This window comes from Aquarana catesbeiana, linkage group LG08 (assembly GCF_042186555.1).
Source record: "Aquarana catesbeiana isolate 2022-GZ linkage group LG08, ASM4218655v1, whole genome shotgun sequence".
In the NCBI taxonomy this organism is placed as follows: domain Eukaryota; kingdom Metazoa; phylum Chordata; class Amphibia; order Anura; family Ranidae; genus Aquarana; species Aquarana catesbeiana.
Genome location: NC_133331.1, coordinates 78691271 through 78718858, shown reverse-complemented (window position 1 = coordinate 78718858; position 27588 = coordinate 78691271). Strand labels below are relative to the sequence as shown.

At 40.6% G+C, this 27588-nt stretch overlaps 1 protein-coding gene across 3 annotated transcripts in view; it reads right to left on the bottom strand.

Annotated features, from left to right (window-relative positions):
- Nucleotides 1-27588, bottom strand: part of MYOF (myoferlin) — a gene marked incomplete in the record, with an annotated part of 231955 nt that overhangs the window by 87394 nt on the left and 116973 nt on the right. For all 3 annotated transcript variants that reach the window (XM_073596030.1, XM_073596031.1, XM_073596032.1), the window contains 8 exon segments: nt 222-327; nt 8782-8896; nt 13369-13532; nt 15034-15165; nt 15422-15577; nt 16333-16525; nt 19673-19779; nt 20451-20575. In XM_073596030.1, coding sequence (XP_073452131.1) covers nt 222-327; nt 8782-8896; nt 13369-13532; nt 15034-15165; nt 15422-15577; nt 16333-16525; nt 19673-19779; nt 20451-20575 — 1098 coding nt within the window.

The following is a 27588-nucleotide window of genomic DNA, read 5'->3' as shown; positions in this document are numbered from 1 at the left end:
CTACTAACATTGCCATCCTGCAGGACATATACCAGGAATATATGAAGGAGTGTTTTTTTTTATAGCCGAAAGCAGAGGCTGAGGTGATACCTTCTCCAGAACATAGAGACAGCTTTTTCTATTTTGCAACACAGGTTCATTAATTGTATATTGGTACAAAGGGAAGCTTTAAAAATGGTTAACTTAGTCTTTAATATTTATATTTCAATATGGTGTCATACCCTTCTCATCAACAGCTCGATTAATATCATAGCTCCAGGCATCGTCCTCCCAAATCCATCCATATGGGCACTCAAACTCCCCCGGAGAACGGCTCTTATCCCCGTTCTGGAAAAAAAAACAAAAAATGAAGTAGTAGAGTAGGAGGATTAAGATCAGTTCTAGTACTAAGAAAGCTGTTGAGCTTAAAAGGGGTTGTAAACCCTCGTGTTTTTTCAGCTTAATGAATCCAATGCATTAAGGTGAAAAAACTTGTGGCAGTGACCTGCCCCCCAGCTTTACTTACCTGAGCCCCATAATTCCCTTGGAGACATGCTCTCCCTCTCTGCACGGGGTCCCGGCTCGATTGGATAGATTAATAGCAACGGAGCCATTGGCTCCCGCTGCTGTCAATCAAATCCAACGATGCGGGCGTCGGGGGGCGGGATCGAGTCCAGCTTTCGTGTCTATGGACGCAAATGCTGGACCCGGGAGCGTGCCCGCACGGTAACACCCCGGAAGAGTGTTTCTCCTAGGGGGAGATCTGAGGTGAGGAGGAGCCGGGAGAGCCACAGAGGGACCCCAGAAGAGGATGATCGGGGCCACTCTATGCAAAACAAGCTGCACAGTGGAAGTATGACGTTTGTTATTTAAAAAAAAAATAAAACAGGAAGGTTTACAATCACTTTAAGGGCTCGTTCACACCATACCTGCATGAAAACAGATAGGAAAAAAATAAAAACAAATAAGTGAATGGAGCAAATTGCACTTGCAGAGACATCAGTTTACATGAGCGTTTCAGTCAGTTTTTAAGTGCGCAGTTATGTGCCCTATTCACACCAATGTTGAGGTCATGTCAGTTTTTTTTAGCCGTTGCAGATTCCTGCGCAGAAAAAAATCTGCACGTTGTGGTGTGAACAGGGCACATCAAGAACGATGTTTTTTGTGCCCTTGCAGAACGCGTGAATTAAAAATGATGTCTCCACCATGGTGTGAACGGGTTCTAGACGAAACTAAAGCCTCCTATCCATTTCAGTCAAGGAAGCTGCCATCTTAGTTTCTGTTTGATCCACAACTGTCATGGTGCTGAACATGTGATCAGTTATGACACCAGCCATTGGATGATTTGACAGCACAAGCAAATGTGACAGCAGTCCATGCATGCTGTGAATGTAACCATTTTTTTGAGACCATTAAAATCATTGGGCATAAACTGGTCATAGATTATACAATTTTCTTATTCAATTTCCATTAGGATTTACCTTCAACTATGTAGTGCAAGGGCCTGCCTGATTGCATACAAATTGAAAGTGTTTAGGTTTGACCTCATATTATTTGGTTTTGGCAAATCTAAAAAGAAAATTGTACAAGATTGTGTAAAGTATGGCCAGCCTTAGTTCCGCTTTGAAACCATTTTACACCTAAACACAAAAATGTTATATATTGCAGGTTACTAATTCAGGTCAAAACAAACAAACAAAAAAAAGCCCCTCCCTCCTAAACCATACCAGGCGACAACCCTGAGCAGTGGTTGTGGGGGTCTGCGGGCAGAGGGCTTATCGGAATCTGGAAGCCCCCTTTAACAGGTTTTTGACAAATCCTTTATTTAAAAAAAAAAAAAAAAAAAACACACACACCGTCCCCAGTGTACATCCATCAATCACGACTCCTGCCAGACCCGAAAAGAAAAAAGGAAACAAGAAAAAAAAAAAGCTTTGCCCGCTGACCACCGAATGCCTGCTCTGCCATTTGACAGTTCTTAAATAGGTGAGGGGCGGGGCCACCTGGCGACATCACCTGGTGGCCCCACCCTTTGTGACTTCACTAAACGGCGCATGCTGGGGCGGTGTCATCAGGCGACATCGCCAGGTGGCTCCGCCTCTTACCTATACAAGAACAGTCAAAAAGCAGAGCCTGCAGTAGGCGCTCAGCCTTTATCGTGGGCAGAGTGTTTTTTTTCTGGGTCCAGCGGTTGCGTCAAGGACAATGGATCTACAACGGAGGACATTTTTAAAAATTCTTTTAATAAAAGAACTTGTCGAAAACCATCTGTTTGTATTTATTTTTGACACTTTTAGTGAATGAGTAGGGGTACAACGTGCTCATGCACATGCACATTAGGGGGGTGGGATTTGGGGGGCCCCCTTGTTAACCACTTGCCGACTGCCTAACGCAGATATACTGCGGCAGAATGGCACGGGCAGGCAAAATCACATGCCTGGTATGTGATCTGCTTCCCGCACGCCCAAGGTGGTCGGCATCGTTAGGGGAGCGATCCATGCTGAGGGGGAGACCACTTATTTGATGTCACCTCTTCTCGCGCCGATCTTTTTCGTTCCGGCGCCGAGGAGAGAAGACATCTAAGTAAGTGCACCAACACTACACTAACAGTAAAGCACACTAGGCACACATTTCACCCCCGATCACCCCCCTGTACCCCCTGTCACTGACATCAATAGCAGTTTTTTTTTTTTTCTCATTACTGCATGGTGTCAGTTTGTGAGTTAGAAGTGGTAGGGCAGTTAGTATTAAGCCCCCTTTAGGTCTAGTATACCCCCTAATAAAGTTTTAACCCCTTGATTACCCCCCGTAGCCAGTGCCACTAAGCGATCTTTTTCTGATCGCTGTTTAATGTCACAGGTGACGCTAGTTAGGGAGATAAGTATTTAGGTTCGCTGTCAGCGTTTTATAGCGTCAGGGACCCCCATATACTGCCAAATAAAGGTTTTAACCCCTTGATTGCCCCCTAGTTAAACCTTTCACTAGTGATCACCGTATAACTGTTACGGGTGACGCTGGTTAGTTAGTTTATTTTTTATAGTGTCAGGGCACCCGCCGTTTATTACCTAATAAAGGTTTAACCCCCTGATCACCCGGCGGGTGATACAAGTTAGGTTTTAGGGTCAGATAGGGTCTGCGTCGCCCCAGGCAGCGTCAGGTTAGTGCCAGTACCGCTAACACCCACGCACGCACCATACACTTCCCTTAGTGGTATAGTATCTGAACGGATCAATACCTGATCCGATCAGATCTATACTAGCGTCCCCAGCAGTTTAGAGTTCCCAAAAACGCAGTGTTAGCAGGATCAGCCCAGATACCTGCTTGCACCTGCGTTTTGCCCCTCCGCCCGGCCCGGCCCAGCCCACCCAAGTGCAGTATCGATCGATCACTGTCACTTACAAAACACTAAATGCATAACTGCAGCATTCGCAGAGTCAGGCCTGATCCCTGCGATCGCTAACAGTTTTTTGGTAGCGTTTTGATATAGTCGCTAACAGTCAGGAGCTCACTACCACCACTAAATTTAGAGCCCAAAATGGCAAATTGAAGGTACAGTAGTGAAGAAGCCTACACGTTTCTGAGCATGACAGATAGTGAAGAAGAAGTCACTCATTTGTCAGATTCAGGCTCAGAATACGAAACTGTAGAGGACAGCGGCTCCATGACAGATAGATCTGACGACGGAGTTGTGGTCCCTGCCAAGGTCAGGCGTACTCGACCCCAATCTTCTTCTGCTGTTGTTGAGGTGCAGGAATCGCAGGTCCCTCGTATGGAGCAGAGCAGTACTAGCGCCGCTTTTCCTTCACCAGTGGCCTAGTACACCCAGGTCGTAGTAAAACCAGCACTGCAGTAACACTTGGTGACGTGGCGAGTCCCATAAGTGCAGTTCAAGCTGGTGAGGTGGCAAGCACAAGTAGTGTCCCGCTGCTACCAAGAAGACAAACACAGGCCCGTCGTGCCCATAGTGCCCTTCCTGCTGCATTTGCCAATCCTAATTGGGAACCCACCACTTCTGCAGCACCCATACTTCCCCCATTCACATCCCCAACCAAATGCAGTCGGCTGCATGAGAGGCATTTTCTTTATGTCCTTCCGAGTACCCCTACCCAACAACCCCCCCCCCCCCAAAGAAAATGTTGTGTCTGCAGCAAGCGCGGATACAGGCGTGACACCCGCTATTATTGTCCCTCCTGTCCTGACAATCCTGGTCTTTGCATTGGTGAATGTTTTGAACGCTACCATACACTAGTTGAGTATTAGCGTAGGGTACAGCATTGCACAGACTAGGCACACTTTCACAGGGTCTCCCAAGATGCCATCACATTTTGAGAGAACCGAACCGGTTACAGTTATAAACTGTATACATTTATAGTTGTCTTTTTTTTTGTTCTCTCTCTCTATTCTCCCTCTATTGTTCTGCTCTTTTTTACTGTATTCTATTCTGCAATGTTTTATTGTTATTATGTTTTATCATGTTTGCTTTTCAGGTATGCAATTTTTTATACTTTACTGTTTACTGTGTTTTATTGTTAACAATTTGTTCGTTTTCAGGTAGGCCATTCAGCTGCAGAGCGGATTTATTTATCTTGACAGCAACAGCGTTTTCTTCCCTTGATACATAAAGCTGTGACTCCAGCGCTGTCGGAGGTGATTTTACCACCACAGTTAAAAAAAAGAGCATATATGCTGAAGCATGGGGGCAGCAGGGGCGATTTGCTCCTAACTTTTGGGGCGGATGCCTCCATGCTTTGGCATATATAAATGGTGCATGTATGCCCATCATTAGAAGAGGGTGGCTGAAGGGAGGTATTCTAATGGTGGGCATACCCACCGATCAATCTATTTTTTTCGTTCAGCCCACAGGCATGAAAAAAAAGATTACAATATATGTCCAACAAGGACCAGCAACGTACTGGTATGTTGCTGGAATTTGAGTGGTTATACCAGAATGATACCTGCAGGTTTAGGTATCATCTTGGTATCATTCTTTTCAGCCAGCCGTCGGCTTTCATGTAAAAGGAATCCTAGCAGCTAATTAGCCTCTAGACTGCTTTTACAAGCAGTGAGAGGGAATGTCCCCCTCCCCCCACCGTCTTCCATGTTTTTCTCTGGCTCTCCTGTTCCAACAGGGAACCTGAGAATGCAGCTGGTGATTCAGCCAGCTGACCATAGAGCTGATCAGAGACCAGAGTGGCTCCAAACATCTCTATGGCCTAAGAAACCGGAAGCTACGAGCATTTCATGACTTAGATTTCGCCGGATGTAAACAGCGCCATTGGGAAATTGGAAAAAGCATTTTATCACACCGATCTTGGTGTGGTCAGATGCTTTGAGGGCAGAGGAGAGATCTAGGGTCTAATAGACCCCATTTTTTTCAAAAAAGAGTACCTGTCACTACCTATTGCTATCATTGAGGATATTTACATTCCCTGACATAATATTATTAAAAAAAAAAATGAAAGGAACAGTTTAAAAATAAGATAAAAAAGCAAAAAAATAAATAAAATAAATAAAAATAAATAAATTAAAAAAAGCACGCCTGTCCCCCCTGCTCTCGCGCAAACGCAAGCGTTGGTCTGGCGTCAAATGTAAACAGCAATTGCACCATGCATGTGAGGTATCCCCGTGAAGGTCAGATCGAGGGCAGTAATTTTAGTAGTAGACCTCCTCTGTAAATCTTAAGTGGTAACCTGTAAAGGCTTTTAAAAATGTATGTAGTTTGTCGCCACTGCACGTTTGTGCGCAATTTTAAAGCATGTCATGTTTGGTATCCATGTACTCGGCCTAAGATCATCTTTTTTATTTCATCAAACATTTGGGCAATATAGTGTGTTTTAGTGCATTAAAATTATAAAAAGTGTGTTTTTTCCCCAAACAATGTGTTTGAAAAATCGCTGCGCAAATACTGTATGAAAAAAAAAAATTAAACGGCCACCATTTTAATCTGTAGGGCCTTTGCTTTAAAAAATATATAATGTTTGGGGGTTCAAAGTAATTTTCTTGCAAAAAAAAAATATTTTTTCATGTAAACAAATAGTGTCAGAAAGGGCTTTGTCTTCAAGTGGTTAGAAGAGTGGGTGATGTGTGACATAAGCTTCTAAATGTTGTGCATAAAATGCCAGGACAGTTCAAACCCCCCCCCCAAATGATCCCATTTTGGAAAGTAGACACCCCAAGCTATTTGCCGAGAGGCATGTCGAGTCCATGGCATATTTTATATTGTGACACAAGTTGCGGGAAAAAAAGGCAAATTTTTTTTTTTTTGCACAAAGTTGTCACTAAATGATATATTGCTCAAACATGCCATGGGAATATGTGAAATTACACCCCAAAATACATTCTGTTGCTTCTCCTGAGTACGGGGATACCACATGTGTGAGACTTTTTGGGAGCCTAGCCGCATACTGGACCCCAAAAACCAAGCACCGCCTTCAGGGTTTCTAAGGGTGTAAATTTTTGATTTCACTCCTCACTGCCTAACAGAATTTCGGAGGCCATGAAATGCCCAGATGGCACAAACCCCCCCCCCAACTGACCTTATTTTGGAAAGTAGACACCCCAAGCTATTTGCTGAGAGGTATGGTGAGTATTTTGCAGACCTCACTTTTTGTCACAAAGTTTTGAAATTTGAAAAAAGAAAAAAAAAAATGCATTTTTCTTTTCTTTCTTCATTTTCAAAAACAAATGAGAGCTGCAAAATACTCACCATGCCTCTCAGCAAATAGCTTGGGGTGTCTACTTTCCAAAATGGGGTAATTTGGGAGGGTTTTGTGAAATCTGGGCATTTTATGGCCTTCAAAACTGTGATAGGTAGTGAGGAGTAAAATAAAAAATGTACGCCCTTAGAAATCCTGAAGGCGGTGCTTGGTTTTCGGGGCCCCATACGCGGCTAGGCTCCCAAAAAGTCCCACACGTGGTATCCCTGTACTCGGGAGAAGCAGCTAAATGTATTTTGGGGTGCAATTCCACATATGCCCATGGCTTGTGTGAGCAATATATAATTTAGTGACAACTTTTTGTAAATTTATTTTTTTTTTGTCATTATTCAATCACTTGGGACAAAAAAAAATTAATATTCAATGGGCTCAACATGCCTCTCAGCAATTTCCTTGAGGTGTCTACTTTCCAAAATGGGTTCATTTGGGGGGGGGGGGTTGTACTGCCCTGCCATTTTAGCACCTCAAGAAATGAGACAGTCATAAAATAAAAGCTGTGTAAATTCCAGAAAATGTATCCTAGTTTGTAGACGCTATAACTTTTGTGCAAACCAATAAATATACGCTTATTGACATTTTTTTTTTTACCAAAGACATGTGGCTGAATACATTTTGGACTAAATGTATGACTAAAGTTGAGTTTGTTGGATTTTTTTTTTTATAATAAAAAGTAGAAAATATAGTTTTTTTTTCAAAATTTTCAGTCTTTTTCCGTTTATAGCTCAAAAAATAAAAACCGCAGAGGTGATCAAATACCATCAAAAGAAAGCTCTATTTGTGGGAACAAAAGGACGCAAATTTTGTTTGGGTACAGCATTGCATGACCGCGCAATTAGCAGTTAAAGCGACGCAGTGCCAAAAATTGTAAAAAGTGCTCAGGTCAGGAAGAGGGTAAATCCTTCCGGGGCTGAAGTGGTTAAAGGGGCTTCCAGATTCCAATAAGCCCCCTGCCCACAAACCCCCACAACCACGGCCCAGGGATGTCGGGAAGGGGCCCTTGTCCCCATCAACATGAGGACAAGGTGCTGTGTGGGGGGCAGAGCCCCCCTGTCCCAAAGCATCCCCCATGTTGAGAGCTTGTGGCCTGGTATGATTCAGGAGAGGGGGGGCACTCGCTCATCCCCCCTTTCCTGGCCTGCCGAGCTGCGTGCTCGGATAAGGGTCTTGTATGGATTTTGGGGGGACCCCAAAGTCGTTTTAATTTTGGTGTGGGTTCCCCTAAAAAGCCATACCAGACCCCAGACCCAAAGGGCCTGGTATGGATTGTGGGGTGATCCCGTGCTGCTTTTTTGGGGGGATTTTCTGTTGTTTTGTTTACATTTCAGCAGTCAGTGGGGGAAGGCCGCTGACCAGCCATCAGCTGTTAAAGACGTGGCGGCTGGCTTCCTGAACCGCGGCTCCACCGGCTATTCTTCATACAGAATTCAAATTGGTCGATCATTTTTCTACCGATCCAAGTTCTAATTGTTCCGAAAAATTGGAATTCTTTAGAAAATTAATAAACTAAATGAAATTTTATGAAAACAAAACTAAACTAATCCTGAAACTAAACAAAATTGGTAACATAACGAATCTATCCGATACAACATTTTTCCATTCTGCAAATGTCTAAAAGGTTAGCGAAAACCTGGAGTTAAAATTTTACTACCACTTTAAGCTACTGAGCATTGTAAACAATTGGCTTTTTTTCCAGGAGTTCAGATTAGCCTGATAAATACGAAAATTGGGCCCGCAGCAGCACCTAGTAATAAATAGAAATGGAAAAATTGGAAATACTCATATATAAACCTATAAACCTGACAAAAAACAAACAAACTAAAAAAACAACAACCACTTTAAACATTTTGTAAGGCCTGACTATAATAATACAAATATACGTACAAAACACAGTTCTTTTAAATTAAATTAAAGTGTATTTGATAGAAAAGTGTAAACAGCCAATCCATTACAGGACAGAAAGGCATGAACAATGAAAAGATTGGATGGAATGGCTTACTGCAATGTACGCATTGCTCCGAGCCTTGATTAAATAAGCACACAAGTCACTCAGTACCACATTAATTTCTAGGCTGCTTCCATTACTTACAACATCTGTGTACGTCTCATCAGATTGTTTCCATTCACCACCAGGATAGCGGCTCTCATTCTGATATACTTCATCTGTGAACTCGCTGTGACCGGCGTCTGCTTCGGTTAGTAAGCTGAAAGACAATAGATCAGCGATTCGAAGACCGAAAACCAAAAACGCAACTTGGCTAGTCTCACAATATAATCACAACATGGGGATTATCTATAAAAAGGTCAGTAAAACTTTAGCTTTTTTGCTTTAATGCAAATTGCACTGTTTTGAGAGGTTTTCTTTTAAAGTTTACAGAAGTGCATAAAGAAGATCTGATATCGCAACGAAAAATAGGTTTATTATCATAATCATTTTCCATAAATAGCAATTTCAAACGTTATAAACAGGCCTCATAAACCTGTTACACATAGAAGTACAATATTCTATCAGAGGATCTACTTTATATAGAATGGATGTACCGTATAAACTCGAGTATAAGCCGACTCGAATATAAACTGAAGCACCTAATTTACCCCCAAAAAACTGGGAAAACTTATTGACTCGAGTATAAGCCTAGGGTGAGAAATGCACAGCTACTATAAGTGGAAAAGAGGGTCAAAAATGCCCATTTGCAGCCTCACTGTGCCCATTTGCAGCCATCGGTCCCCCGAACTTCAAACTTTGTAGTTAAGGGTTCCTAGATGCCCCCTAGCTGCAGCCAAAATTTGGGTCTCGAAATGACATTGTTGCAGATGGACACAGTTGACCAATTTTGGGGCCCCGTATCTTGGGGCCACTTGGTGCTAGGGACCCCAAATTTGGTGTGCAAACCCAGTGGAACTAGCACTACAACATATCTAAAGTTGTGGTTCCTAGCACCAAGTGGCCCCAAAGTCGGTTCAGAAAATGTCAAGCACTTTTCTGCAGCAGAGAATGACATTTTCCGAACTGACTTTGGGGCCCCGTATCTCGGGGTTCCTAGCACCAAGTGGTCCCGAGATACAGGGCCCCAAATTCAGTTCGGAAAATGTAATTCTTTGCACCAGAAAAGTGCTTGACTCAATATAAGCCGAGGTTGGCACTTTCAGCACAAAAAAATGTGCTGAAAAACTCGGCTTATACTCGAGTATATACAGTAATATATATATATAATATGTCCTGAAGGCAGATAGTATGCATTTGGGGCCATGCATCCACCCAGTCAGATTAGGATGTGCAGCTGTGTCTGTACAACCTCTGCATTCCCATAGAGTAACAAGCTTGCCTGCTCACAGCTCCAGGCTGCTCTAGACACACAGATAGTTTCTTCAAGTGTATGGGTCACAGAGCCTATGTGAATGAAGCCTTAGGTTTAAAGAGTAACTTCACTTTTGTTGAGGGAAAAAAAAAAACAAAAAAACAAAGCACCCCTCTGGGTGATCAGTGTCCGCTGCATGGATTTTAACAACGTTGTAGCAGATTCCTCCCACAGTATTTGTTGCTTTGTAGAAATAGCCGATTACATACTCATGCTGATTGGGAGGGTCTGGGTCATTATAATCAGCTAATGCAATTTCTGTGTTCTAAGAAGGTAGGTTGCAGGGGCTGCATTTCCTATAGATGTAAAATAACCATACCTCCCAACATTTTGAGACAGGAACGAGGGACACCTAATTGCAAAACGTATGTAGGCATAGGACATGCCCCCTTGACACACCCCCTTAAAGGAAAATTAACCCCAAAAAAGGTTAATCAAATCCACAAGGACTTTTTTTTTGCCACTCCTATTACTTTATATTGGCTTTTAACATTTACAAATGCAGCCATTTAGAATTTAGATGAAAAGTTTAGCACTGGGAAACACTTTTTGAAAGATAAAAAGTGCATTTTATATACAACTATATGGATCAGATCAAAATGAGGGACAAATGACGGGCAAAGAGGGACAGAGGGACATTGCGCCAAATCAGGGACAGTCCCTCAAAATCAGGGACAGTTGGGAGCTATGAAATAACTATTAGGGTGTATCTTACTAAAAGATAAATTCCTATTGCAGGGGTTGCCCAAAATCTGACCTTTATCTTAGTGCAGACTTCTGGGAAAATCAGTGATCCAATCATTGAAGCAGGAAATGGCATTTGTGTTGATGTTCTATACAATAGTGGTGTACAGAAGGGCTTTACGTTGCTTAGTTACATTGAATTTTAGGACAAAAATTAAGAAAGTGCTGCAGATTAAAAAGGAAAGGCAATTTTAAACATTAAAATGACATCATGGCTTTTATAGCAATTGTATATGGTTGTATACTTTTTATTTGATGGGTTTTTTTGTTTTGTTTTTTTACAAAAGTGGAGCTACCTTTAAAAGCAGTGGGCCCTCATTTTACACCCATTCCAAAATTTGTTTTCCCTAAGCCCCCAGAGTATGTTCTGAACACTTCAAAAACACACTTATGTTAAATTACTAGCCTCCAAAACAATCCCTGGACATCGATTGAATAATTGTTACAATTATACCTTTTATACATTGATTATACACACACCGGCCACTTTATTAGGTACACCTGTTCAATTGCTGGGCAACACAACACAACGCTAATCACATGGCAGCAACTTAATGCATTTAGGTATCTAGACATGGTGAAGAATAGGAAAGTGAGGCTACAATTCTCACAGGCTCACCTTAATTGGACAAAAGAAGATTGGAAAAACGTTGTGAAAGAAAAGTAGAATATCTAATACTATAGATATTCTTAGTCTCATTCTCAGGGGCGTTTCTGGATGTATAGCAATGTCTTTATGTTATATATATGAGTGACCTCTCTCCTAGAGGGTAGGGTGTATAGGAGATATGTTTCTGTACTTTGTCCAAGGCCGCATTTCCAACTTACTTTTAGGAATTCATTTCTTAGTAGAAATTGAAGAATCCTTTGTTCATACGATGCTTCCAGAAAGGTTGTTTATTTGTTCAGAAAGATAAGCAAAGACAAGACATACATCGATAACATGTGGCATGGTGATGGTCTCAGAAGGAGGAGGAGGAGGAGGAGACATCTTGATGTTACATTCTCCAAAGTGTTGGGTTACTTCTCTCTCTTCAACCCTACTCCATTCCTATTCTACCATGAATCTGATCCATTCTTATACTGTTTCAAAATGTTATGTCAGCATATCCTAGTAACACCCATATTTGCATATATACTTTAAATGGCTATAGTCTAAAGATAAGCAACATTACTCCACCCATTGTCCTGACATAGCAACTCAAAATAGAAATATCTACCCAGCTAAACCACTCCTCTGTCCTCTGTCCTCCATCCTGTTAACCTTCAGAAACAATCACAAATTACATATAACATTTATGTGTTTCATATATTTTTTCAGAAACTTTTATCACTTAAAATAATAATGAACTTAAAATCTTCTAACACGTTGCCTGATCTAAGGAGTCTCGATTCCAACTGCGACATTCATATGGTAGGGTCAGAATTTGGCATAAAGAACATGAAAGCATGGATCCATCCTGCCTTGTATCAACAGTTCAGGCTGGTTATCCTGTCTTGTATCAACGGTTCAGGCTGGTTGTGATGGTGTAATGGTGCGGGGGATATATGCCATGAAGAATTAAGGCAGTTCTGAAGGCAAAAGCGGCTCCAACCCAATACTAGCAAGGTGTACCTAATAAAGTGGCCGGTGAGAGTATATACATATAGTGATTGTATATAGGGTCGCCAACACCTATAAAAGTTTTGCAACTACCATGATTAAAAAAAAAAAAAAAAAAGCAGGACACCAATCCTCACATCACCAAACAGAATCCAGACAAAGCCTCTACAGTTATGGAGTGTCCACAATTTTGAAAGACCTCATCTAGCAGTATATATACTGTGTCACTTGCCATGTATACATGAAGGGTTAATTCCCAAACAGATGAAATGACAGTGATGATCCATGACTATCCTAACATCTGTAATCTTGTCCCAGATTTAGCAAGTATGCTTAGTTACTTCTTTACTGTACCTTTAACTATAATAACATGTACAGAGCAGAACATTGTTACACCCCCAGGCTCGTTCTTATGCCTTACTATTGCTATTGAAGGTTTTATAAAATGAACAAGTCAGGGACAGCAAAATACCTTGAAAGAAGTGCTAAGGTTCATTAGCCTTGACGGTGCTGCCATCTTGTGGCAGCATACAAGAATGCCCATTTTAGGGCAAACTTTATCAGTTGCATCCAATAAAGCTCAAATGTGCATGTAGTGCATGCAACACTATTTCTTTAATAAAAAAACCTGTAATGGTCAGCCTTCTTCTGGAAATGTTAGTTGCCTGAATGTCATGCTGATCCCCCAACATGTATTAACTGATCTAGAGCAAAACGTCTTTTTTTGTACATTCACTCCAGGAAGAACAATACAATCAACAACTAGAATTATCAAAAGGTTGTATAATAGAAGCACATTATGACAGGTTCACTTTAAAATTTCAGAACTGTGTTCTGACAATCTCGAACATAGGAAAAGACGGGTGTTGGCATCACCTATTCATTAAGATGGAATGTGATCCAGACGCATGCAAATTCGATCAATAAAAAAAATCCCACCAAGATGTTTAGAGATCTCTGCAATTCTTACCTCCTCTCAGGGTCCACACACCAATCACCCTCCCAGTCCCAGCCTTTGGGTGGAAGGAAACTCTCTTGTTTCAGCTTCATTGTTCCAGTGACATCAGAAAATTTGGGCCGCTTCAGCAGACCTGTGGTTCCCCATTTTCCAAACATCAAAGCCTGGTTCTCATACTGGTGAGAAGCAAAAAAAAAAAAAAAAAAAAATCAAATTTTTCCACGTTTGTTAATACCATAATTTTTTTGTTTAACCTTCATTATTTGTCTAGCATAATGTCAATATATGAAAAATTATATTTAGAAAAATTAAACAAACTACACTTTAAATTTGGAATTTTTAAGGAGGATATTAACAAACCATATCAATACAATTTTGTTTACTTTTTTATTCTGTAAATTTGTCATATTTAACTACTTAACCTCCAGAAGTTTTTAACCTCTTCATGACCAGGGCATTTCTTGCTGTTCAGCACTGCACTATTTTAACTAGCAATTGCATGTTCATGCAACACTGTACACAAATTTAATTTTTATAATTTTTTTTTCTCACAAATTTGTAAACACAGACCTCTGTGTGTGATTCGCCACAGCCGATCAGCTGTTTTCAGTGAAAATCTCTGGCTGAAATCAGCTGCCAAACATGTGCTGTGTCCAATCCCAGCACGGGTCAGCAGGGAGCGCACGCACACACGCTCCGTACATGGTAGAAAGGCTGCGATGCACCAGTACGTCGCCTGGTCTGCAGTACGACTACTGTGGGTGGGCGGCAAGTGGTTAAAAATGACACTAAAATTATGATTCTGGTACAAAGCATTGAAAAATTATTTACAAAGGAAATAAAAAGTATTTCCTTTCCTTTTAAATGGGAGATGTGTAAATATGTTAAAAAAAAAAAAAGTTTAAATATTAAAATATAGATTATCCAATATTATATTATATATATATATATATATATATATATATATATATATATATATATATATATATATATATATATATATATATATCACTGTATCTTTGTCGGGAGCAGTGTTTATAGACACTGATTCAGGCTGCTTTTTTTGACAGCTCCAGCTGCCTACTTCTTCTCCGAGTATACCGTAATGCTATCTCTGATAAATCACTGTTGACAATTACAGCATACTGGGAAGGGGTAGTCCCAGAAGCAGGGTAAAGAGACAATGTGTTACACACACCCTGTACAATTAATACGTTTTTTTTGCCGTGTGTATCACGCCCAAAGTCTGCAACTAGTTAAACAGTATGTTTTAAAGTAAAAACAGAGAGCATTATTTGAAAAAAATGAAATAACATTTCCAGAAAGTAGCATTTGTGTTCATATATGAACTGCTCCATTTAAAAAAGGTCACATTCCTAGTCACATCTGAAAAGAAACAAGTCGATAAAATTACAATGGCAGGACTATTCTGTTTTTTAAAATATATTACCCCCAACTACCCTGTGCTATGCCAGATCTGCAAGCCTGCCAGTCATTAAGAGAGAACCTACCCTGTATCGCATTTGTATCTATTTCATACAATGGAGAAAGCACACCCTTGTTATACAGAAGGGGACTAAAAAGATACAGGGTGATGTAGCCAAGCAAACTTCACATTTAGCCTTACCCACAAATAAAATATGAATTAAAATTATAAGGAAGATGTATCTATCTCACCATCTCTGCATACACACTGAAAGTCCCCTCAGAGTAGCTGTTAAATTTCTTCTCCACTGCAGATAGTCCCAACCAAAAATTGACTCTTAGCTGGCAAGGAATCTTCACACCATTGTTCTTATCCATTGGGTACTAGAGTGAATTTCAGAGAAGGTATATAAATGTTACAACAAAGGACGCTCAGCTAGGAATTTTTGTAGTCATAGAAAGTACAGACCTATCTGGGATGCAGTAAATATTTCGGTACAGGGAACACTTATAAGACGAACATACTTCCAACATCTACTGCTTTGATTAGGTTGAGAAAGATCACTTGTCTTTCTCCACTCTTATAACTTTTCATAAATTGACTAATGAGCTGCATTCTGGTGATCTGATTGATTTCTACCTGTAGGAAGATGGTCTGGGTCTTTCCGCAATATTTCCCACAGGCATCCTCACTGGTGGTGGAGAAGAGGACTTGGTGGGCCGGGATGCGAGCACAAGCCAACCGCTTCTCTGCTCTGATCATCCAGATGATGATATCCGGCATACTGTTTTGTGGCTGGAAGAAATAAACATGAGACGGGTTCAAATAAAAGATGGTGACAGAATAAAAAGTACAACAACATTTTATTATAGAAGATTGTATATTTTATACATTAGTGCCCAATACCAGGACTGCCTACGTTCATTTCCCCCTCCAATGCTCTTTCAGAATGCTTTTCTTACCAGAACACCCTTTCTATAGCCAAGATGGTCACATTACGAATCCACTTCCAGCCATTGTTTAACATTTATGGACAAATTAAGTCACATTATTATGACTCTAGAGTCAACGACCACATCCTCCATAACCTTTACAACCAGCAGCAGCCTGTCCATTAGGGGCGCGCGGGCACCCCCCCGTCCATCCATGCGTCCAACCAACCACCACCACTGTTTGCAACTATACATCACATTACATACTGTAAAATCACAGGGTGAAAAATTCAAACCCCTTTCCACTTTTTGTCTGCCTTTGTCTATTTAAAAACAGTCAGTATTTAATGCCATGATCTGTTAAAGCCACATCCAACATTATGTCACAAGTGCTCTTAGAGGAGGTGGGTTTGTGAGAAGGAATTACAATCAAAAGAGCCTACCACTAGTATAAAACCAGCCAAAATTGCATGCAATAGGTTTGTTGGTGACCAAACTATAACATTTCTGGAAAAGTGTTTATATTTCATAAAATCTAGTACCCAATGGCGCCAGGCTCTTCAATCAGGTCACTTAGAAGAGGTTTGCTTAGATAGGATTGCACATACATATACTGACCTCCTCCGATATTTGTTGCAGCCTTTCCAGCCAGTCCTCAATGTCTGACAGTGTTAACTTTACATCAGTGGCTTCTGCTCTCATCCTGACTGCGGCCTCCCCAATCATCTTTAGAGACGTCTGTCTGAGCTTATTTAGCTGAATATCCAGCATTGTGACATGGGATTTTCCTTCCAGAGAGGGAAGAGGCTTCCTAAACAAGGGACGATCACAGAGAAACTATATATAAAAACTCTCACAATGAACATCTAAATAAAAGCAAAATGTGCAAACATAAAAGTATACAACATTAAATCCTAATTTTTTTTATTTTTTTTTTAAATCCGCACAAGGGATGATACTTGCATTTGTTCAATAAGAAGTGTACCTTGTGCTAGTGGCTGCTATATTAATTGAAATCTTCACTCGCCCTTCATATCCCTGCATCTGTAAAGTTCCAGTGCCCCATGAATTAATACAGCTGCTGAACTTGTCATAGGCACTCTTCAAGACTGCTCACTATGCCGCTCTTTCCACCCTTCCCCCCTCCTCCATTCATAGACGCAGTACTTTAGCTTTCATCAATGAAAAGCGCACCATAAAATGAGAACGTTGGATGAATGAAAGGTCCACCTCCTTTAATCAGAGCGCCGTTCACTGCAGGAAACTATAGTACAGCTTCTATGACTGCTGGAAGGGAGATTGAAAGGGAGGGTATAGGGAGGGTATAGTTAATAGTATTAACCCCCCGAAGCACTGGAAGATTACTACTGCATGGGGTATGGGGGGGGGGGGGTGCAAATGACTGAAAATATCAAAAAAGGAACAACCTCCCATACAAGGGACACTTCTCATTGAATGCAATTACTGTTCCTTGTTGTGCCGACTTTTTTTTTTTTTTAATGTAATGTAGACTCAGGCTTTAAGTTTGACTTTGCCTATAACTGTGAAGAACAGTCTATAATAAAGCTCAGGCAGAGCATTCTATATATCTTTGGCAGCAGGCAAATTATAACCTCATTCCACTAATACATTCTATACAGCATATACATGAGATTAATTTACTGTCCTTTCTTCAATGGACCACACATCCTGTCCTTTGCACAAAGTCACTAGTCAGGTACGGCAGAAGATGACAAGTTATATCAAGTGATCCTTGGTAGCAAACATCTAAAATATGGTCATAATGACGGGGATCAGTAAAATGGTTAACAGAAAGAAATACCTAAACTTGCAGCTACAGTGATTGGCACACAAAAGCACATTCATATAATACTATGAATGTTTTAAATAAAAAAAAAAAAAAATCACATGCAGCTTGATGAAGAGCATTGCTATGCTTGAAACTGTGCGGTCCTTCATTTGCCTTTGACTTTGTATGAAGATTAAGAATTTTTAAACATTATTGCAATATATGGAGATTGGGAAATTTAGAAAAACCGCGCTAATAAACCAAAGTGCTCTATAATGCGAAAAGCTGCAAACCCCACAACAAACATCAATTGTGGATAAGTAAAGAAAAAATAAGGGGTTGCGCTAATAACTAGGTTCATCAATATAGTGTCTACAGTGAAGATAATTGAGTCTTAACTATGAATAAATCAAAAATATTGTGCAAACATGACATGTGAAATACATTCATCAAATAAAGCCATCAAAAATGATATCTTAGTGAGTCCCAAAAACATCAACAAAACCCAACAAAAGTCCAAGTGATGTTTATAATTAATCCGTGACAGCAGGAAAGGGTCCACCACCAGAAAATAGAAGGGGTAGCTCCTTACCAGATGGCCGTGACCCCCCACTACAGAGGATCACAGCAAGCAGAAATCTTTACAGGCCAGAGTTAGGAATTGCCCACGATATCCACTAGAGGTCCTCACACCATCAGTCACCGCAATGAGCCCATGGCAGCGATCCCATAAAACACAGAGGAAGCGAAGATGGATTTGGATGGCTATCGTAGAGCTTAGCAGCAGATGTACTTCAAAGAAAGGAGAGGAAATGACTGTTATTTAGAATAGCTGGTTAGATTTGGTACATGCAAGCCTCCGTACTTTCAATCCCATCAGGCCTTGCATCAGCTTCCTCCAGCCATTTCCTCTCCTTTCTTTGAAGTACATCTGCTGCTAAGCTCTACGATAGCCATCCAGATCCATCTTCGCTTCCTCTGTGTTTTATGGGATCGCTGCCATGGGCTCATTGCGGTGACTGATGGTGTGAGGACCTCTAGTGGATATCGTGGGCAATTCCTAACTCTGGCCTGTAAAGATTTCTGCTTGCTGTGATCCTCTGTAGTGGGGGGTCACGGCCATCTGGTAAGGAGCTACCCCTTCTATTTTCTGGTGGTGGACCCTTTCCTGCTGTCACGGATTAATTATAAACATCACTTGGACTTTTGTTGGGTTTTGTTGATGTTTTTGGGACTCACTAAGATATCATTTTTGATGGCTTTATTTGATGAATGTATTTCACATGTCATGTTTGCACAATATTTTTGATTTATTCATAGTTAAGACTCAATTATCTTCACTGTAGACACTATATTGATGAACCTAGTTATTAGTGCAACCCCTTATTTTTTCTTTAATATATGGAGATTGCACCCACTTTTTTTTTTTTATGCCTAATTTTGGTATAATACTGGGAGCGCATTATTGATGTGATCTCTGTCTGACAGATTCGAGACAGCAGGAGTGACCCACTCCAATTCTGATTGAATGTTTTAAAATTACAAACCACTTTTATCACGCTAAATCTCATTAATTTATGATTTTTATTATATGGATTACATAGGTTTTATTATTTGATCATATACTTAATTGCTTATTGTACCCTCCCATTTCAGATTATGAGAATCATATTACAGGTTACATTCAGGAATACATTTTATGTAATTTTTCAGCCCTGATAAAAGGGGCGAGGTTTAGTCCCTGAAACGTGTAGGCTGTGTGTACACTTTTTATCTGAATTTACACTGGACTAAAAGTGTATCTGGACTATATCATCACAGTATGGCACTTCAATTCTAAATTAATTCTTTCCAGTCACAGCTCAAGGTGACCATTGAAGCCCTCTGCTGTTCAGAAGCCACCAGTCTAGTGTCCAAAAATTGTGCATCAACATGATCTCTACACTATTGGGTGGTAATAAAGTTTCAGGGGTCCAGTGCCATCCACTCCCTATCCATCTAAAACCTGATAGGCGTTTTAATCCTCACCAGTACTTTACACAATTTTACAGTAGAACTACAGCCATCATCTTGGAGTAAAGCTACACATGGAACATTCATATTGTATATGCACCAGGCATGACTAACCAAGAGATGTTCACATTCTAAAATGGTTATAGAGATACATACATAATGTCCTCTATCAGCTGATCAATTAATCTTAGCCATATCTCTGCCAGCCGAGCCTCAGGAATCTTGCCCTGGATTGCCGATTTCAAGGTGGCAATGTTGGATTGCTGCAAACACGAATTTGAAAATATTTTAAATGAAAAAGTACTAAAAACATCAGGTGGAAATGCATATAAAAAGGTTCAAAATGTATAAACCTGAAAATCTAGTTAGAATGGTACGTTTTACACATTCCATTCATTTAATCTACACAAACCTATATTTGAATTCAATTCAAAATACTAACATGCAAAGCCATTTGCAACACTGCCCAGAGCTACATCACCAATCTGGTCTCCAAATATCACCCAAACTGTCCTCTCTGCTCTCTCTCTCTTTCCACCCCCCCCCCCCCCCCCCAAATGCTCTGCCTCAAACTGTCCAGCAATCTCCTAGTTTGGCTGCATTAAGGCGTTCCCTGGAAACTCATCTCTTTAGGGAGGCCCATAATGCCTCCAACTAATCTTATTACGTCCATCAGCTCATCTGCCACAGTTACAGAATTTTGTAATTTTGTACCACTTGCCCCACTATTAGATCATAGACTCTTAAGAGCAGGGTCCCCTTAACTGTATTTCATTGTATTGTAACTGTACAGTTTCCCTTTATTGTAAAGTGCTGTGTAACCGTTGGCGCTATGTAAATCCTGTATAAGAATAATATTCATATTACATAGATTGGTAGAAAATAAGGCCAATTTAGATTAGTAAAAATCAGAAAAACGACATCGTAATCTTACCAGACGTTCGATAATAGTGAGCAAAATGTTGACAGCATCTAGACGATGACTAATATCTTCCCAGTAAGATGTCATTGTTACTACAGGTTTAGTGGATGACCATGGGAGATAGTAATAGAGGTTACCTGTAAGTGTAAAGAAGTAGGTTATCTTCCAGACTTGGGTATGGTGAATGGATGTGCAATATATGACAAGAAAAATTATAAGTGATCAATCTGCGCAGCAAAACAATATTCAAAACAAATATCTTCTCAATTCGATTGCTGCTGTGACACTGTAAGTGTGGATCCACAACACCCCCTTCTTCAAAATTTAACACCAATTATGTGCAGCGCAATCACATATAAACAATGTAGGTCTTCCACTTGTGAATTTTACAAATCAAAACATAACATCATCATCCGCAAAATATATAAATATCAACAACCCAGATCGGAATTGTAACGTGTACAGGGGCGGAGCCACGAACGCAGTTGCCGTCATGTGCATGTGAAGGAATTCCTGGGTTGTGAGAGAGACCAATACATTGATCTTGTTGGGGCTACTGTGCACTATTTGAGCACTGAATGAAGCTGCTTCCTTTCTAAGTGTCCAGGCTATCTGCTTTTTTTATATTTTATATATATATATATATATATATATATATATATATATATATATATATATATATATATATATATATATATATATATATATACACACACATACATATACACACACATACATACATACATACATACACACACATACATATATAAACACATACACACAAATACATACATATTTTATATATATTAGAGAGAGAGCTATTAGTCTTCTATATGGTTATCGTGGTGGGTCTAACCATGAGGCTGAGGGAATAAAAATCATGGAATAACCAATGCTGGATGCAGATTCTTAAAAAGGGACAGGTACCATGTTGTGCGTTAATGATACGCAAGCTTGATTTGACCTTAAAACAGATTTGAAAGGGGTCAGATCTTTGAGGTGAGCGGATAATATTAACCACATGGTGGAGGGCACAAGCTTGGCGGTGAAGATTGAAGCTTTCAAGTGTGCACTTTTCCTGCAAAGGCGGGGACACTTTATTGGGACATTGGACTGTATCTTTTATAAATACCATTTATTTTTTGGATGATGATTTGTAAAATTCATGATATACATTGTTTTATATGTAATTGTGCTGTGCTTAATTGGTGTTAAATATATGACAAGTGGTAATGGCTCTTTTTAGATTATTTAAAGAAAGCACTGATAGGCTTTGGGCTTGTGTCGATGGCATCAGTTTGACATGAGTTTGAGAGGTTTCTGCAATCTTTCAGAATTGGACAGGTGTATTTGACCTGCAGTTAACCACCTTTTGACCTGCTCCAAGCACGGTTTGTATTCCCATAGAATTATATAGGAATGCAAAATCCAGCTGGCATGAACAAAAGCCCAACACCGGCCCTTAATGTTTTAACATTAAAAAATATCAGGTTTAAAAGAACATTACCAAGCATGACTACAATTACTAACTCCAAGAAGATCTCAAATAAAATAAAACAAAAAAAGTTTCAGTGAAACAAACCCATCTCATTGCATTCTTCAGTTGCTATACCTATAACAGGCACATGCTGAAGAATAAAAATATTAGGACATTTGGACTTGTTTCTGTCCTCTCCCCCTCCTTAGCAAGTCCCAGCTGAAAAAGGTCTAAACCAGAAAAATGAACCTAAGCTGCCAAGAAGCACTATGTTATTCTCTTGTATTCCGTGTAAACTAAGCTGTCAACCAAAATGACATACTGGAAGCAGCAGCATAGAAAGCTTCTCCATAAAGGAAGAAGAGGTCCATCATCTAAACACACTGGCAAAAAACTAGGAACTTGTGGAGTGGGGTAGGGTTTTAGGAGCACACCTACACAACGTGCCCAACAAAGCTTTTGCCCATGTCCAGTCCCCTAAAAGTAGCAACTTCTAACCAGGATCTATGAATATCCAGCCTGTGTCCTGTACCGTACGATAAACCACTTACAGACTGCCCACCGTACATTTACTGCGCCAGTGCGGCCACTCTGCGAAAGATCACATACCCGGTACGTGATCTGACACTTCCCGGTCTGGGGCTTTTCCCAGTCGAGGCTTGTTACAGGGAAACATGTCGATTGGAGAGAACCCCATGACGTCACCACGCACCAGCTGGTGGCCTGATAGCTTGGTGCTGTGTAGAGGGAAAGATGTCACCGCTCTAGGAGTACTTAACAGCCAAGAAGTAAAATTCCTCTCGGTTTGGAAGCCGTAGGTGCTGGCAATTGCTAATAGCAGAAAACAGGAACAAGTTCTGGACAGCTGCACTCTTGAAAAAGTTAGCCTTGTTTATTAGGAAAAATTCACATCAAAAACAGAAATAGCAGCTGAGCTGAGCGCTGTGTGCTGTTTTATTTCTGTGCCGTGCATGTAGGATTTTTTTGGAATAAACCCCCTTGATTTACTGCACTATGAAGTTCTTCTTTTTCCTTTCTCAAACATATTTAAAAACATTTATTGGAGGAATCAGTGTGTGAAGACAGAAAGCAAGTGTTAAATTTGCAAAAATCATCCTGTTATTCACTTCAGAAGAGAGCCATTGTCCCAAGGGTAGGCAACCTCAGCCCTCCAGCTGTTGAAACTAGAAGTCTCATGAGACATTACAAGACCCTGACAATCAATCACAGGCATGACTCCTAGAGGCAGAGGCATGATGGGATTTGTAGTTTCAAAACAGCTGGAGGGCCGAGGTTGCCTACCCCTACGCTATCCCCTATTAGCAGATCTGGTTGAAACATCACAGCTGATTGTTGCTGCTGCCAGAGTATGCTGAATGATTATCTCCACTTGAAGTCTGTAATGTGGAAGAGTTGCTGAGAGATCATCTGGAGCAGATTGGCTGAAAATCATCCCAGTGTATGACTGATATCAGGCGAGTTTGACCCTTATAATTTAGGGTCCATCAGATTCAGCAAGAGGTCATCTGGCTCCCTTTATATATGTTCCCTCTCCAGATCTGAAGCATTGGATCAAGTTTTATTGAGTGCGAAAAGCAGCATCATTAATCTTCTGTTTTTTCACCTGTTACTTTGCTTCAGTTTGGACATTTTTTTGACAATAATTGAAATGTTTGTGTGAACACGTTATTTATGCAAGTAATCACAATTTATTCACAATCCTTTGAGATTTCACGTCAAAGTTGATCCATTATCACTTATTGATGTTTTAGTGATACATTTAATTTTTATTTTCTAGTTTTGTATTCATATAGTTTGCGCATCTCCTTTTTGTGTATATATCTATGTGGGAATTAAGTATTTAATTTTATCAGGAGATGGCAGCATTCACATAGGTTTTTCAGGTTTTTTTTGTCAATTTTTCACCTTTTTATTTTAGGTATTTTTATGTGCGTTTCGTAATAAAAAAGGGAAGTTTGGGACTTTGTATGAAGCAATTGAGTAGTGGAGGTAGGTTACAATATAAGCATATTTATTTGGTAGCATGAGTTTACATACAAAAAATATTAATAATAAAAAAATATTTCATATCATATATACACGAGAGGTGCACAAAGGCTAAGTATGTAAAAATGGAAAAATACATGCATAACATCATATGGTCAAAACAATAAATACATATATGCATAAGAATAACATGTACATGCCAATAGCAGCAGGCCTACCACCGGCATATGCATCCACATGGTACATCTGTATCCACCAGATGGTATAAAAACATCATATATTTAAAAATAAATAAATAAATCTCAATCCGTATGGGGTATGTGACTGCGGCATCATGTAAAGCTCTACGCGTTTCGTGGGTATTCCCACTTGTCAGGAGCGTATGCGTCAGACATTTCTATGGAAAAAAAGGAGATTTAAGGAACCGTACTTCTCAGAAAAAAATGTTGTTTCTATTAGTATGGGTGGTTAACCACTGACACTCACCAACCCAGGCATAGACCGCAAGGTGGAGTGATCGGAGCAGGGCCGGCCGAGAACATGGCCTCAGCGCGGGAGCTGAGGCGGCATAATACAGGATTGCAGCATCGGATAGAACAAGAGCTTAGAATATGGGTGAGAGCTCCATGTAGCCAAGAAAGTATATATACTCGATGGAGCAAGGATATCTGGGAACAAAATTGAATATGTGTAATTATAATATATTAATCATAGTGATAGTATATAGAAGGAGATGGTGATACAAATAAATGAACCCAGTATAGCTCCATATGAGAGGTGTATAAATAATATGAAAAGGGTAAGGAAGATACAAATAGTACCCAAGGATGTGAAAGTATCTGTGTGTAAAAGTAATGAACATGGACATACAGCAGATGGTGGTATGAATGCTAATAGGAATACCACGTGGAATCAAGGGCAAATAGTGTGAACAGAAAACAAATCCACCAAGAGAGAGAAAGGAAAAGAAGGTAAAAGTTAAGAAACCAAAGAGAACGCCTACCCTAATGCTGCAACAAAACAACCCCCAGCAGATCGTGTAGCTGGTGTGTAGAGACCCCAAAGGGGAACTGATGTTGGGCAGTTCACCTGGATGGGGGATGTAGTTATGCCGCCAACGCCACACTAATGAACCAATGGAGGCGAGGGAGCCGCACCTGAAGTGAGTGATACACTCAACAACCGATGCGGAGACCTCCCCATACCGGGACAAGAGATGTTATGGCTAGACGCCGGCGCCATGACCTCATTGCTGATGTCACACGCACGGAGTGAAGCCACCACACAGAACAGCGTGACAAGCGTGGCGCCGATGTGCAAAATGGCAAACGCCCCGTCCTCCCAAACACACTGGGTGCAGGGGGAGGAGGGGGAGAGTCCAATGAGCGCATCGCAGCTCCCGCGATAGAGGTGGAGCCCAGCCATGTCCAAACACCGACCTATCCACCCACGTCAGACCATGACCAGGCAGAGGGAGTGTGCATGGAACATATAATTGGGGGCAGTCCGTGTGGGTGCATGAAACTTAGTGGAGAGATTGCTGCCTATAAAGAATGACATGTGCAAAGCATGAAAACATGGATGTTAAATAAACGATATGGATAAATATTGGTATTTAGCAAAATTTAAACCTTAATAAAAGGTACCCTATAAATGAGGGTGAACCTCACACAGGGATGGCAGGGGAACACTGCCACTCCAATTACTCAGTTTCTTCCATCCCGGTATCTGTATATGAAAATGGGGGGAGTTTGGGACTTTATAGGCGAGTGTCAGTGGTTAACCACCCATACTAATAGAAACAAAATTTTTTTCTGAGAAGTACAGTTCCTTAAATCTCCTTTTTTTCCATAGAAATGCTGACGCATCCGCTCCTGACGAGTGGGAATACCCACAAAACGTGTAGAGCTTTACATGATGCCGCAGTCACATACCCCATACGGATTGAGATTTATTTATTTATTTTTAAATATATGATGTTTTTATACCATCTGGTGCCGTTTTGCGCATCGGCGCCACGCTTGTCACGCTGTTCTGTGTGGCGGCTTCACTCCGTGCGTGTGACATCAGCAATGAGGTCATGGCGCCGGCGTCTAGCCATAACATCTCTTGTCCCGGTATGGGGAGGTCTCCGCATCGGTTGTTGAGTGTATCACTCACTTCAGGTGCGGCTCCCTCGCCTCCATTGGTTCATTAGTGTGGCGTTGGCGGCATAACTACATCCCCCATCCAGGTGAACTGCCCAACATCAGTTCCCCTTTGGGGTCTCTACACACCAGCTACACGATCTGCTGGGGGTTGTTTTGTTGCAGCATTAGGGTAGACGTTCTCTTTGGTTTCTTAACTTTTACCTTCTTTTCCTTTCTCTCTCTTGGTGGATTTGTTTTCTGTTCACACTATTTGCCCTTGATTTCCACGTGGTATTCCTATTAGCATTCATACCACCATCTGCTGTATGTCCATGTTCATTACTTTTACACACAGATACTTTCACATCCTTGGGTACTATTTGTATCTTCCTTACCCTTTTCATATTATTTATACACCTCTCATATGGAGCTATACTGGGTTCATTTATTTGTATCACCATCTCCTTCTATATACTATCACTATGATTAATATATTATAATTACACATATTCAATTTTGTTCCCAGATATCCTTGCTCCATCGAGTATATATACTTTCTTGGCTACATGGAGCTCTCACCCATATTCTAAGCTCTTGTTCTATCCGATGCTGCAATCCTGTATTATGCCGCCTCAGCTCCCGCGCTGAGGCCATGTTCTCGGCCGGCCCTGCTCCGATCACTCCACCTTGCGGTCTATGCCTGGGTTGGTGAGTGTCAGTGGTTAACCACCCATACTAATAGAAACAACATTTTTTTCTGAGAAGTACGGTTCCTTAAATCTCCTTTTTTTCCATAGAAATGTCTGACGCATCCGCTCCTGACGAGTGGGAATACCCACGAAACGCGTAGAGCTTTACATGATGCCACAGTAACATACCCCATACGGATTGAGATTTATTTATTTTTAAATATATGATGTTTTTATACCATCTGGTGGATACAGATGTACCATGTGGATGCATATGCCGGTGGTAGGCCTGCTGCTATTGGCATGTACAGGTTATTCTTATGCATATATGTATTTATTGTTTTGACCATATGATGTTATGCATGTATTTTTCCATTTTTACATACTTAGCCTTTGTGCACCTCTCGTGTATATATGATATGAAATATTTTTTTATTATTAATATTTTTTGTATGTAAACTCATGCTACCAAATAAATATGCTTATATTGTAACCTACCTCCACTACTCAATTGCTTCATACAAAGTCCCAAACTTCCCTTTTTTATTACGTATCACAGGGATGGAGGCACCTTAGGGTGCTTCATCTAAAGTCCCGCGGGATGGAGGCACTCATGGTGCTTCATATAAAGTCCCAAACTCCCCCCATTTTCATATTTTATGTGTGTTTGGGTGAGCGCACATAATTTTCTATACACAAGTAGACTGATAGGGCTGCAATCTGTACCTTAATTGTGCTTAAGGATAAGTTTTTATAAATGCCTTCCTGAAGGAACTCTAGAATTATTGGAGAATCATATTCTCTTTTTCTGTTCTGTTAGCCAGAGGTTAAACTTCCTCCAGACTTTC